General features: G+C 43.0%; 1 protein-coding gene across 1 annotated transcript in view; it reads left to right on the forward strand.

The window, feature by feature from the left end:
- BORCS5 (BLOC-1 related complex subunit 5) overlaps positions 1–13,508 on the forward strand; it is a 116,459-nt gene extending 102,951 nt beyond the window's left edge. Inside the window, exon 4 of the mRNA XM_005290081.3 lies at positions 12,642–13,508. Within this exon, the coding sequence (XP_005290138.1) occupies positions 12,642–12,872 (231 nt within the window). The 3' untranslated portion in view covers positions 12,873–13,508. The remainder of the gene's footprint in view (positions 1–12,641) is intronic.
- Positions 13,509–14,502: the final 994 nt, after the last annotated feature.

The raw sequence follows: 14,502 nt of genomic DNA on the forward strand, positions 1-14,502 counted from the left end.
GGTGTGTTTTTAGTGACACAACACAACACTGAGAACAGGACTCTCTAACATTAGACGTATTTAAGCAGTACAACACATAATTTTGACAGTATTTTCAGGAGGCTTCATAGCAGCATTTAGTGATGAGAGAGATCTGTCACGTCTTACCTTGAGTCTGTTTTATTTAGGGGATGCCAGTTGGTTAGAAATATGGAAGTGCTGAATGGAGGTCATGAGAAAAAGATAGGTTGTTATAGTCAGGATTTGTGGAAGGCCCAAAAATGCACCCTGTACATGGCATCCTAGAGAAAAGGTTCACATTAAAAAATACAGAAGCTAATTTAAAAAACCAGTCTGGTGTTGCTTTAAGTAAAATATATGCACAACCTGCATCCAAATATATGAATGACTTTGGCTAACAGACTCTGCAGTCCTGGCTAAATCTTAGCTAAGACACTCTGCAGCTCAGACACTCTAGTGATGAAGGATCATGTAGATGAACGTAGAGAAACGCCACTGAAATAACTGGAGCTTTTGGGGCATGGAATTTGGCCCTTTGTGTGTAGTACAGGTTCCAGTGTACTTTTTCAAATCCTAGTAGGACTTTTACATCCAATTAGAATAAATGCTTCTTTTCCCCCTAGCTCAGATTATATCTCTGCAGAGCATGGATTGAATGAGTCCTTGGCATTGTTTGCAGTGAAGATAGGTTATATAAATGGAAAAGGAGGGGGTTGAGGTGGGTTTTGGTCGTGGAAGTGGTAAACAAAACCTGAAATCATCTGTTTTGCATATGTTGGCCTGGTAACACTCTAGGAAAAAAAACTATCCACAATTGCTTTTGCACAGCAGGGTTCAGGCTTCCTGGATCTCTTTTGTGTTGTGTTTTGCACTGACCAGGTTACTCACCCTGTATGCTTTTCATTTTCAAGCACATAAGATAGGGAGAAAGGAGATATCAAGAAATCATCATGATATTGTGTTAACCTTGCATAACATTATCAGAAATGTAATTCGCCAAACACATTTTCTCTAGCTTCTGACAGAGAGAAGGTCTGTCTTCAGCTTGGAGTGTATTTATTTAAAAGAATTTCCACACCAGCTCATCATGACTAATATTCCGTGCAGTCATGTTCCTATCTGTCATTTTCAGATGTGATTTATGTGCAGCTGCAAGAAGAAACTCATTCATTCATAGCCAGGCACCTGACAGTGCACAGTGGAGGCCGTTTATGTTAAAGGGCATTGTTCTAATAAGTGAGTTTTGCAGAATAAAGATCTGCTTCTAATTGCAGTGTTCTCTGAGCCACAGCAGAGATCGAGGTTGAAAGCCTGCAGAGAAGGCAACGGGGACAAGAGAAACCTACAAAAACCAAAATTTTGGTACATGTCATTGGGATCTACAAGGTTATTATTGAAAAGAGAAAAATCTTTGTGCCACCAGGGAAATTTCAAGAGGGGTTGGAAATGACAAAGCATTTTTTGTGTGGAATATATTTTTCTACCACTGTCAATGTGGCAAACACTGCTTTAAAAAATTGCCTCAAAGCTCAAGAGTCATGAAACTTTCATTATATTTTCTCTTCCCATATTAAATCTTGAAACTATGAAAAAATGTGAGTGGCACAAGGGAGGACAAAATTGAGATCAAAATTAGAAGCTGTGACCTCAACCTCCCATTGCTCAAGGTGTATTCACTGTAAACGTACTATAAAATCCCACTGGCTCGGGAATAGGAATCATTCATTTTTGCTATACTATTTTTTTGCACTGTGTCTTGAAAAGGAAAAGGTAGTGTCCAGTGCTGATCTGAATCCTCCATTGACTAAGTTAACATCTTCATTCTGGTCAGCAGCATGGGTCAGAAATAATTGTGGGATGAAATGCAACTATTCAGTGTGTGCAAAATGTCCCAAAATGCCATGAATTGTGTGATGGTTGTCAGGGTATCCAGGACTGAGAGTCATCTTCTAACCACTGCCTCCATCAGGAGGGTGTCAGCCTGTTAGCCACTCAAGCACTTTCCTCTGGGCGCTGCCAGTCCTTGTTTTCCCTTGCAAGTTAACAATAGATGCACCCCAGTTGCCGAGGTCCTTTGAAGCATTCCCCTATAGTGTTCAGCCCCTTCTCCACTGAACACTCCCAGAAATACCAGGTCTGCCATCCCCCAAAGGCACATGTAGGCACAAGCTTGTATGATTCATCTCAGGATCAACACCGTGCTTAATATCACAGTATTTATATATATTTATAGTGAAAACCAGAATACATTTATTCTCACAGATTCAAGCAATAGAGAACAAGAATATTGGAAACAAATGGTTACATAAAACAAAATCATGACACACTTTCTAGAGACCAAACTTAACTAACAGGCTTACCTCCTGTCTAAAGAAGTTTCTCTCATCACCAAAGTCCTCTGCAGCATTTCAGCCAAGGTTGGCTGGGATCCCATTTTCATTAATGTAAACCGGCAGTGTGTTTATTTCCTAGCTGCAGTGTTTTCTTTGCTTTCTAGTTATAGCCTCAAAGTTCCTGAGACAGTGTGAGCCCCCGTGGCTTCTTGTTCTTGTATGCTGCTGCCCTGTTGATTTCACATCTCTTCGATAACAATGCTGGCTTACAGTGCTTAATTTACATATGACAGAGAAAGGTGAATAAACATCTCTTGTCTGGCAGAAAACCTGTTTCTTCACCTCTGCTGGTGACTCGTGTCTTGATACAAAATCTAAGGACATGTTTTCGGTACATACACATAATTCCTTTAATACATTTCACAATAATATTAATGACCAGTGTGACCCTCACTTGACATTTTTTGGTGAACCAGAGTGGACATACTAATATCAAGATGTTCCTGTAGTCCCCTTGCCAGTTGGCATTAAGGGATTCTTGGGTCACACCTCCCCCCTTATATTGATGTAGTGGGGTTAGCCACTGGCTGATCCACAGTTGTCTGGCCATAACTCTCTTGCCTGGACAAGGCATCTTCTACTATATACTCTCTCCCTTTAATATGCACAATTGCCATGTCATATTCTTAGAGCAATGGTCCAGTGTAGTAGTTTGGCATTGGTACCTTTGGTTCGATGTAGCCATACCAAAAGAGAGAATGGTCTGTGAGGATCCTAAATTTTCTGGTAAATAGCTAGGACTGTAATTGCTTGATTGCCCACATAATAGCATAATATTCTTTTTTCTATGACAGAATAATTCTATTCAGTAGGTCTCCGTTTTTTATTAAAGAAAGCAGTGGGGTGCTTTTTGTTACCTCCCCATTTGCATCAGTACCACACTTAAACCAGTGTCTGCATCAGTATGTGTTTCAAGTATTTTGTCAAAACCTGTTCTGGCCAGTCCAGGTTTTCTTGATAAGGTTTTATTTGCCTCATCAAAACCTTTCTGACAAGCTTTTGTCCACACTACTTTATTTGTCTTTGTCTTTTTGCACAGGTCTGCAATAGCAGAAACTGTGTCACTGAAACCACGTACAAATTGGCAATAGTAGTTAGCCACGCCTATGAAAGACTGGATTTGCTTTTTAGTCTTCAATCTAGGCCAGTTAACAATAGATTCCACTTTCAAGAGAAATTTGGCCACCGTCTACCCTGTGTTCTAAATAAGGGATTTGACTGTGCCTATTTTACTCAGGGCATGTCTTCAAAACCCGCCGAATCGGCGGGTAGCAATCGATCTATTGGGGATCGACTTATCGTGTCTAGTGAAGACGCGATAAAATCGATCCTCGATGGCTCTTCCGTCGACTCCGGAAATCCACCGCGGCAAGAGGCGGAAGTGGAGTCGACGGCAGCACGGCAGCGGTCGACTTGCCGCCGTCCTCACAGCCAGGTAAGTCGACCTAAAATACGCCACTTCAGCTACACTATTCACGTAGCTGAAGTTGCGTATCTTAGGTCGACAACCCCCCCCCCCCCCCGTAGTGTAGACCTAGCCACACTCTCACCTTTCATATTGAGAGCTGTCTCTCTGAGTTTTGTCAGCACAATTCCCAAGTGGTTTTTATGATCTGACCAAGACTTGCTAACTACTGGGACGTCACCAATATAAGCCCATACAAAGTCTGTAACCCATTTACCACTTTATTAACGAGCCTCTGAAAGGTGGCTCCTGCATTAATTAACTCAAAAGGTTACACTTTGAACTCATAAAGTCCCAAATAAGTAATGAAAGTGGGATTTTTTTCTGTGCTTCGCTGTCTAATGGGATTTACCAATATCCTTTAGTGAAGTCAAGAGTACTTAAGTAAAATTTTGCCTTGCCTAAACATATCGTCAATTGAGGACATAGGATATGAATCGGGTACTGTGACAGCATTAAGTTTTCTGTAATCAACACAAAACCTTGTAGTCCCATCCTTCATAGGAACCATAATGACTGGTGAGGCCCAGGATTGTTTGACTCTTTAATTAGCCCTATTTCTAGCATACTTTGTATTTCCTTATGAATTTATTCATGCTTTTTCCCACTGGTCTGATATGGCCTGCTAGGGGCAGGCTGGGGCCCCACAGAGTATGTCTGTACTGCAGTAGAACACCCGCTGTTGTCCCGTGTCAGCTGACTTAGGCTTACAGTGCTCAGGCTGTGGGACTATAAAGTTGCAGTGCAGACGTTCAGCTCAGGCTGGAGCCCAGGCCTTGGGACCCAGTGGAGGTGGGGTCCCATTTTGTGCTTTTTTACAAGGAGTAACCTCAAATGATCATTCACAGGCATTGTGGTCATACCATGCTTTTACTGAGGTTCTGCTGAATCCTTTCCATCAGACTTTAGATCTTTCCTAAGCTTCTGTATATGTTCAGTCATTGGTACCCCCTTAGCCTCAGTGCCACCCTCCCAGGAGTCTCTGATGAGACCTCTGACCTTCCTCCCATAGAGGAGAGCAAATGGGGTGAACTCTTGGGGTACTTCCCTCTAAGCAATTAACATACAGGGTGGGTAACATTATAGCCCAGCTATTTGCCCTTTTGGTTGCATATATTCCCATCATATTTTTTTTAGAATCCCATTGACGCTTTCAGCTAAACTGTTCATGGGTGATATGGGGCAGAGCTCAGCTGTTTTACCTGATACATCCTCCCTAACACAGTAAACAGCTGGGACATGCAATTTGACCCACTATCTGATAAGATTTCTTTTGGAAAACTTACTCCACTGAATATAGTGAACAAAGCCCCAGCCACTGTTTCAGCCTCTATAGTAGACAGAGCAACTGCCTCTGGGTATCTTGTGGTGTGTCCACTGTTACTGACATATATTTCTTTCCTCTCTGAATCGCCTGGGGCATTGGCCCAACAATATCTATGGCCACCCTGGAAAAGCGTTTCCTTGATTATTGGTAATGAGTGCAAGGGGCCTTGTGGGGCCCTACAGGCTTTTTCCACTTCTGACATAAGTCACAAGTATTTCTTTCCCTCATCTGAATATTGGGCCATAAATACTCAGAATATTGGGCTGCCTTTAACTTTTCATATGTCCTCTTTGATGCCAAGTGACTTGCACAAGGATAGTCGTGGATTAGTAACATTAATTCCCCACAATTCTTAGTGGGCTTAATCAGTTGTTTGTAGGGCTCCCCAGACCTTCTATTTTTCCCCAAGGGTGCTTTTCTGAACATCCTTCCCTCTTGTACAAAAAAACTGTGACGGGTTGGATCACAGAAACCCCCTTGGGAGCTGCCACCCGATGTGCCAAGACTACTTCTGCTCCTGTTTTCCCTGCCAGCTCAGGACTCCAGCACCCTGTCTTGCTGAGCCAGACACTCCTGTTTGGCTCCACACACAGATCCAGGGTCTGAATCTCCTGTCCCAAAGCTGCAAGTTTACCTGAAAACAGCTCGCAGTAGTGCGCTTGTCTTTAGCACTCAGATGCCCAACTCCCAATGGGGTCTAAACCCAGATAAATCCGTTTTACCCTGCATAAAGTTTATGCAGGGCAAACTCATAAATTGTTCGCCCTCTATAACACTGATAGAGAGATATGCACAGTTGTTTGCTCCCCCAGGTATTAATACGTACTCTGAGTAAATTACTAAATAGAAAGTGATTTTATTAAATACAGACAGTAGGATTTAAGTGGTTCAAAGTAGTAACAGACAGAACAAAGTAAGTCACCAAGCAAAATAAAATAAAATGCGCAAATCTATGCCTAATCAAACTAAATACAGATAATCTCACCCTCAGAGATGTTTCAGTAAGTTTTTCTCAGACTGGACACCTTCCAGGCCTGGGCACGATTCTTTCCCCTGGTACAGCTCTTGTTGCAGCTCAGGTGGTAGCTAGGGGATTCTTCATGATGGCTTCTTCCTTTCTCTGTTCTCTTCCCTCCCTTTATATATCTTTTGCATAAGGCGGGAACTCTGTGTCTCTCTGGGTTTCCACCCCCCCTCACTGGAAAAACACCAGGTTAAAGATGGATTCCAGTTCAGGTGACATGATCACATGTCACTGCAAGACTTCATTACTCACTTGCCAGCACACACATATACAGGAAGACTCACAGGTAAATACAGCCATCTGCAGACAATGGGAGTCATCAAGATTCCAAACCATCATTAATGGTCCACACTTTACACAATTACAATAGGCCCTCAGAGTTACATTTTATATTTATAGTTTTAGATACAAGAGTGGTACATTTATACAAATCAGATGATCACACTCAGTAGATTATAAGCTTTGTAATGATACCTTACAAGAGACCTTTTGCGTGAGGCATATCCCAGTTACTTACGTTCACTTATTACCGTATTTTCTCTAAAACTATCTCAGTTACATTATATTGACTTATTATCAAGTTTTTATAAAACCCTATAGACTGCACAACGTCACAAAAACTTCCCCTGTTTTCTTGATTTGGGGCTTGATGAATATGGTTCCTTTTATGCTTTCTAGGGATAGTATATCTACACTACCCGCCGGATCGGCAGGCAGCGATCGATCCAGTGGGGGGTCGATTTATCGCATGTAGACGCGATAAATCGACCCCCGAGCGCCGTCCTGTTGATTCATCGCGTCGAGACGCGATAAATCAACCCCCAAGCGCTCTCCTGTCAACTCCTGTACTCCTCCACCGCGAGAGGCGCAGGCGGAGTTGACGGGAACGGCAGCAGTCGACTCACCGTAGTGAAGACACTATGGTAAGTCGATCTAAGTACATCGACTTCAGCTATGTTATTCACGTAGCTGAAGTTGCATAAGTTAGATCGATTACCCCTTCCCCCTCACCCCCAGTGTAGACCAGACCTGCTTCCTGTTCAACATCAAAAACTGTTTGGCTTTTGCTTGCAAGGAAGTCTGGCACAGGTAAGGGGAAAGGCTCCCCCTCCTCCTGCAAAAGGTTACACTTTGAGACACAAAACTATCGTCTGCTGATAAAGAGAGAGAATCCATCTTTCCTTCCTCAGTGTTAACTTCTGGGAACTCGGAGACATGTTCCTTTTTACTATGGGTCACAATAGTAACCGCTTTGGGCAGTAAGAGCATATCATTACCAACCAGCACATCAGCTGGTAAATTCTCAAGAACTCCCATTTTTAAGTTACCCCTTAAACCTTCCCATTCCAATAGAATGCATGCTAAAGGCACTGTCATTTTAACCTGATCTAATGATAGCAGGTTCACTTCTTCCCCAGAGAGCATGTTGCTTTCCTGAATTGCATCTCTCCTGATTAGGGAGATCTGAGCACCACTGTTTTGTTAGCCTTGACAGACTTTGCCATTTACTTTGGCCATTTTAATGAACTCTTTGTCCACCTCTGAGAGGTCAAACCTGACAGAGTTAACTAGAGCTCCCTCTGCCACCACTGAAATTTCTGACTTCAGGGTAGATATATTAACTTGAACAGATAGTTCCAAAATCACTCAACAATCATTCATAGGACACTCCCTTTTCATATGATCAGGGGAAGCACTCGAGTAACACTTTCAGGGACCATCTTCTTGGGCTGGGGTCCTAGGAGGAGAGTGGTACTGGGGTCGGGTGGACTTCACTTCCCCCTTCCTTATTCCTACGGACAAACCAGGGACCCACTTTTACTCCAAATCTTTGTCCTTCTCCTTGTGGCCTACGCTCCCTGCATAGTCTTGCTCTTACGTATAAGTCAGCTGTTTCTGCAGCTGCTTCTACTGATACAGGAGTTTTCTCCCACACAGCAGTTCACACTTCTTCAGTGCAAACCTCAGAGAACTGCTCTTGAGCTATTAAATCCACCAATTTGTCATGGGTGTTTGCCCCTTTACTTTTAATCTGTTTTTTTCAAATAATCCACCATTTTATGCACATATTCTCCTTGACTTAATTTATCAATCGTTTTAAGGTTCCTCAATATGAGGCGATAAACCTCTGGTGTAATTTGAAACCTTTTAAATGGAAACAGTTTAAAAACATCACATTTCATATAGCTTCACTTACATCCATATCATTAAACACTTGTAATGCTTTCCCCATCAGCTTGGAGAACACAACAGTCATTCTCTGGTCCTCAGCGATGTTCTGTACACTGCAGATCCTTTCCAAGGTGGTCAAAATTCCTCAATGCAGCAAGTTTCCTTGTAATTAGGTCACAATTTGCCCCAGCTGTGTGATCTTTGTAGAGGACTGCTTACTGGGTTTTGTATCTGCATCTCCAGCAGCCTGTGTACATGTTCACTCTCTTCGTGTTTTTGCTCTTCCATCTCCATGGCTCCCTCATGTACAGCTTCTTGGGCTAATCTCTCTGACTCTTGCTCTTTGGCTCTCTCTGCAGCTGCTCACCTCTGGTGCTCTTGTTCCTTTTCTGCTATCAGCTTCATCCTGGTGAGCTCCAACTTCCTGGCTATTTTGCTGAGGGATATGCCAGGCTGTTTTTGCCCCTTTGCTCTCAGGCCCTTTTGTTGGATGGCCAAAAGATCAGGGTGATCCATCCATCCTGCTTGCTCGTTTTATATTTTCTTTTGTTCTCTTTCCCTTACCTGAAATGAACAGAAAACAACAAACTTTTCTTTGTCTATTCCCAATCTTCTCTTTTGTGAACCTCTTAGAATCTAGTCTGCAAGTGCTGGGATTGTGATCTTTAGCTAACCAACCAACTGTGTATCAGTCCTGCTGAGTACACCATTGTGATGGCTCTTGGGGTAGCCGGAACTGAATATCACCTTGTTACGCCCCTGCCTCATCATGAAGGAGTCTTGTGCTTAACTGGGTGTCAGTTTCCAGCACCAGCCACCTAAGCACTCTCCTTTGAGCTCTGCAAGCCCTTTCCAGCCCTTACTTTGCCTTGCAGGTTAACAATAGGGGCACCCCAGCCCCTGAATCCCTTTTGAAACATTCCCCTATAGTGTGTTCAGTCCGTTCTCCACTGAATGCTCACAGTAATACCAGGTCTGCTGGCCCCAAAGGAACAATACACACCAGATTGAATGGTTCAGCTCAGGCTCAGCACCTTGCTTAATATCACAGCACTTAGATATATTTAGAGTGAAAATCAGAATACATTTGTTATCAAAGATTCAAGATTCAAATGATAGAAAGTAAGAATAAAACAAAATCATAATTTTCTAGATCCTAAACTTAATAAAGTTAATCTCCTGTCTAAAGAAGTTTCTTACCTCCAAAGTCCTCTGCAGCATTTCAACCACAGCTGGCTGAGATCCAGTTTTCATGAATGTAAATGCACAGCCTGTTTACTACTTAGGTGCATGAAATGTTATCTCTACATTACTGGCCCAGTGACTAAGGCACTGGACTAGAAACCAGCAGACCCAGATTCTATTGCTGACTCTGCCATTGACTTGCAAAAGAACTTATTTAAAAAACATTGGGCTTGTACCTGTTTTTACTGTTATACTGTTAAGACTTACTTTTTTATACGGGAGAAAAAAATTGTTTTACTTTAGAAATGCAAAATCAGGGAAGCCTAGATTTAGCAGGAGGAATTCTTTTGGACAGGAGGAGGGAAGGGAGGAAGTCTTGGAGGATGTGTATTTTGAGTTCTTGCACCCTAACTGATAAACACTTCCTTTTCCCCAAGTCCCAGTTAAGAAGGACTGTTGTGTTGCTCGCACTCTGGACTAGCACTTGGGAAGTCTGTGTTTAGTTCTGGACTCTGATGCAGACTTCTTATTTGTCCTTGAGCATGTTGCTTAAGACCTGAAAGCCCATTAAGGTAAAGGAAAAGACACCCATTGACTTCAGAGGTGCAGCTTGCCCTGTAACAATGACACACCCAAATACAAAGGTAGGCATTGGCATTATAAACAGATGTTAACACAAAACATTATTTTTTAAACAGTCTGATCAAAAATCCCATTTCCCCTCAATCAGTTGCGCAAATTTCACCCTCTTGTGAGATCACTAGCTGTGCAGTTGCCATAGTCTTCCAAAATAAACAAAACCTGAATTACTAATGTGGAAAAAAACAACCACCAAGTGAATTCACCCACTTCTTTTGGGAGGTGGGGGTGGGGGACAGGCTCTTTCTTTAGCCTTTGTGTGTACATCCAAAGTAGCACAAGCCCATTATTTTTTCTTCTTTGCAGGTCAAGTGTAAACTTTCTGTGCCTCCACTTCCCTAAATGGGGATAATGATACTTACTCACATTCACAAAGTGCCCAGAGATCTATTAATAAAGTGCGCTATATGGAAGCTAATAATTCTGATTATTTGATTGTTTACTATGTTCAAACCTTTTGTAAAGTTAAGTTTTGCCTATTGCTTGGGGTTTTGAGGCCATGTGAAGAACGTATCTTGAGGAAAACTTTAAAACCAGGGGCTATTTCTATTTCAGACCCCGTGTTGCTCTGTTTAATGAGGCATGCTGACTTTTGAAAGGATTCCAACTGGCTACCATACCGCAGCACTCTCTCATTAGGTGTCTCATTTTTAAGCACTGGATTGAATTTACTTCTATCCCAAGCCGACCTGGTGGTGATCTGCTTTTACACACTACAATTTACAGAGCTAGCATCAAAGTATTAAGCTGGAGTTTTAATGGAAACCCCTAAGCAGGCTTAAATTGTTTCCACACTATTTGGAGTTTCCTGCTCTGCTGGCTTTTATTTTGTCCCATGTGTGAAAGGGTAGAGGGAGGAATCCACAGGAAAGAACAGAGGGGAAAGTAAGGATTTCAGCCTGAGAGTGACAGAAAGCAGGCTAGAAAGAATTGAAGGTTAATTGATACTGTATCCGGCACTGGTGGAGGTGATAGAAAAAATGCTCCTAAATCCGCAGGGCAATTAAACAGACACATATTATTTTAATACTACTTGTAACTTCAGTTCCTTAGCAAAATATTTTTTCCTGACTACTTTTGCCTTGATTCCTTCCCTGCTGTTTTTCTTCCTGAGCTCTTGCCAGACATTGCTGGTGTGGACTGCATCAACTGTCATCAACGGTCATTTAACAAAACCTTGGCTGACTCCTCCTCTGTATTGTCTCGGGGACATCCCCTCCCGATTCACAAGCAGGACTTTGGAGCAGCTAAAGAGTCTGCTCCCAGAGTATCCTTCCCTAGTGCATGCTGGGACAAGACCTGAGTTGTTTAGTGAGTGCTGTGTGGGAAAATGTACAGTGCAGACGTGATCAGCAAAGCTAGCTAGTTTGTACAACACTGTTGAGCTTCCAGTTACTGGGGTCAACACCCTCAATCGAACACTATTAGTTAAAATGAGGAATCTTGGTCAAGCTTGTTCACAGCAGCAGACCAACAGAAAGCAGTGCTGGTTGAGGAAATAGGAAAGCAGTTCCACGATCAAAAATGCTTTTCTTCCTCCCCGTATTACAGTAGTGTAACTGGATTCCTGAAACTCACTGCAGTGATGTTGCCAGTTTAAGGGCACAATGGTAACTTGAACTGGTGACAATGAGAGCAGAAGGCCTGTGGGCTAAAGTTAAGCCATCATGCCCGCTTTCTCCCCTTCAGCTGGTAGCCACCACCTAGCATTTCTTCATTCGTGACTGAGGAGGTCGTTTTCTGCGGAGACTGAATGTAGTACTTTCGCAATTCTGTATATTTATCCTACTTCAGCTGATGATTGAGGACTCCCACTTACCAATGTTGCATGCCAGAGACAAGACCTGTGCCCAAGTGCTTGGAAATCTCAGAGTTTGAATAGTCAGCAAACTGAAGTGCGTGCAAGTGTGTGATCATATGCCTGAGCCATTGCAAGGTTGGGTATTTTGGGGTCTTAGATGGTTCCAGAGGGTTTGGAATGTAAATACTCCCAACTGCTGTGAATGAGAGAGATGTATACACTAGATCTGTCAATATTCAAAATACTTGAGGGGAAAAAAAAGGAATTATCCTGTCATGCATTCATTATAAATGACTAACAGCTGGAACACTTAATAGGTTTTAAAATGGTAGATTAGAAAGCTGGGAACAGATGATGCATTGTGAATTACTTTGAAGATGAAATAACCAATATAAATGCAAAGTGCTATTCCAGCACTAACTGATCCATACCACTTCCATGATAGGTAGGTACAGATTATATCTAATGGTATAGATGGGCAGGAGAGAGCTGCTAGAGAAGCTCGTTTTTATAGCTACTGGGAGATCTGGCAGAGTGACAAATACACTTGATCACTGGTAAGAGTCACATGCCCCACTGAAAGGCATTTGGAAACTCTAGCCTAACGTAGCCCTCTCTGTTTTGTTTTTAAACAGATGGATCTCTCAGTGGAAACTCTCTATAGCTTCATGCAGGAGCGCCAGAAAAGGTACGCCAAGTATGCAGAGCAGATCCAAAAGGTCAATGAGATGTCTGCGATCCTCCGCCGTATACAGATGGGCATCGACCAGACGGTCCCTCTCATGGAGAAGCTAAACAGCATGCTGCCTGAAAGCGAGAGGCTGGAACCCTTCACCATGAAACCTGACAGGGAGCTCAAGTTATAGTCTCTCCAAACTCCCTTTCCTCACCTTCTCCTTCAAACATTCAGCACAACGACACGCTTCCAGCACGCCCAATTGGCAGTCACTTGGAACAGACCACTTTGCTGCCTGACTTTTTGCCAGGCTTTAAGAGGAAGAGCTGTCTCAGCTGCCAGAACTGTGAATTGAAACAGTACAGCCAGGAATAAAGGAGCTCCCTATTCGGATTGTTTGGAGAAGAAAATTTACCCTTCCTTTATCCCCATAGCAGCGCCATCTGTATTGAAACATGTGCTTCATTCCTGTAACTAGATTCAGTCTCAAAGAGGAGCGATTCCTCCACCTGATCTTTTTAGAAAAATTTCAAAGGGGTACTGGGTGTAATAAACCCTGTAATGTACTTTCCATGTCACTGGAGAGGTGGACAATTAGATGGCTGGCAGATATTTACAATATTCCCCAGCCCTGGAAACATGTATATTTTATAGGTGAAAATGTGGAGCCAGGAACAGGCTTATTAAATCTGCCTGTTGTTGTAATTAACATGGTTTGTGTGGCAAGGAAGTTTCCCTTTCAGTTCTAGTCAGCATCTCTTTCCTTGAGGCTCCTATTTTATGGTCTTACTAATTTATGGGGCTGTAAATGAATAACTGTTCCAGTTCCATGTGTCTGTGTCATTATTGTTATACAGGCCCTGCTCTAGCCCCCCACGTAGTGATGCTAATCCAGAACATTTACCCCAGAGCAAGTCTATCGAAACCTTGGCATCCTTTGGTTTTGCATCAGGAGATAAATGTGATGGGAGCCTTTAACATGCTGGTCAGATTGTTTGCTGCTGCCTTTAGCTGGAAGACTGTAGTTATATCTTTGAAGGGAGGCTGAAGTGTCCATTGAGCTTGGTGTGTTGGCTCAGCTGCCTTCATTCTGAGAGCAGTTGTGAGTGCAGTGTTTCATGACTAAAACCACACCGCCCTTTGGGATTGTGCTCAGCAAACTGCTCCAAAGGCAACAGGACGTTCTCACTCTATTGCAAACACCATGCAGCTCTGCAAGGGAGGCAGTGTGCTTGTGTGGGTAGAGCTCTGCTCTGGGACAGCTGGGTTCTATTCCTGGCTCTTTCACTTGCCTGCTGGATGACCTTTGGCAGGTCAGTGCACCTCTCTGGGCCATGGTTTCTCAGTCTCTAAAACGGGGTAATGATACTTTACTCGCCTTTGTACAGTGCTTTGAGATCTCTAGATGAACGGTGCTGTGTAAGCCACAAATATGTAATGATCTGAATAGCTGCTTCATAGTCTTAACTCAAAAGTGAGGAACCCTTCCCTGCTTTTGGCTTGTAGCGACCTGAGAAAAGAAATCAAGACCCACAATCAGGCCCAAACGTGTGCTTGTTACTTTAACCACAAAATGTCACTGAGAGTGAAACGCACACCTGTACCGGGCTTGGGTAGTCACTGCGCCATTCCACAGGGTGCATGCTGCAGCGGGCCTGGATCTTGGAATCCTGAAGCAGGGTGTGATTCCTGTTGGCTGCTTTGAATGCTAGTAGCCTACTCGCGGTTCTGTTTGAGAGCCTCCTGTGACATTCTCCCCATGTAGTGGATGGTTAGGTAATTTACCCAAAGGTTTTTTTTGAATGTCTCCTACAGGGCTT

Source organism: Chrysemys picta, chromosome 1 (assembly GCF_011386835.1).
Source record: "Chrysemys picta bellii isolate R12L10 chromosome 1, ASM1138683v2, whole genome shotgun sequence".
In the NCBI taxonomy this organism is placed as follows: Eukaryota; Metazoa; Chordata; order Testudines; family Emydidae; genus Chrysemys; species Chrysemys picta.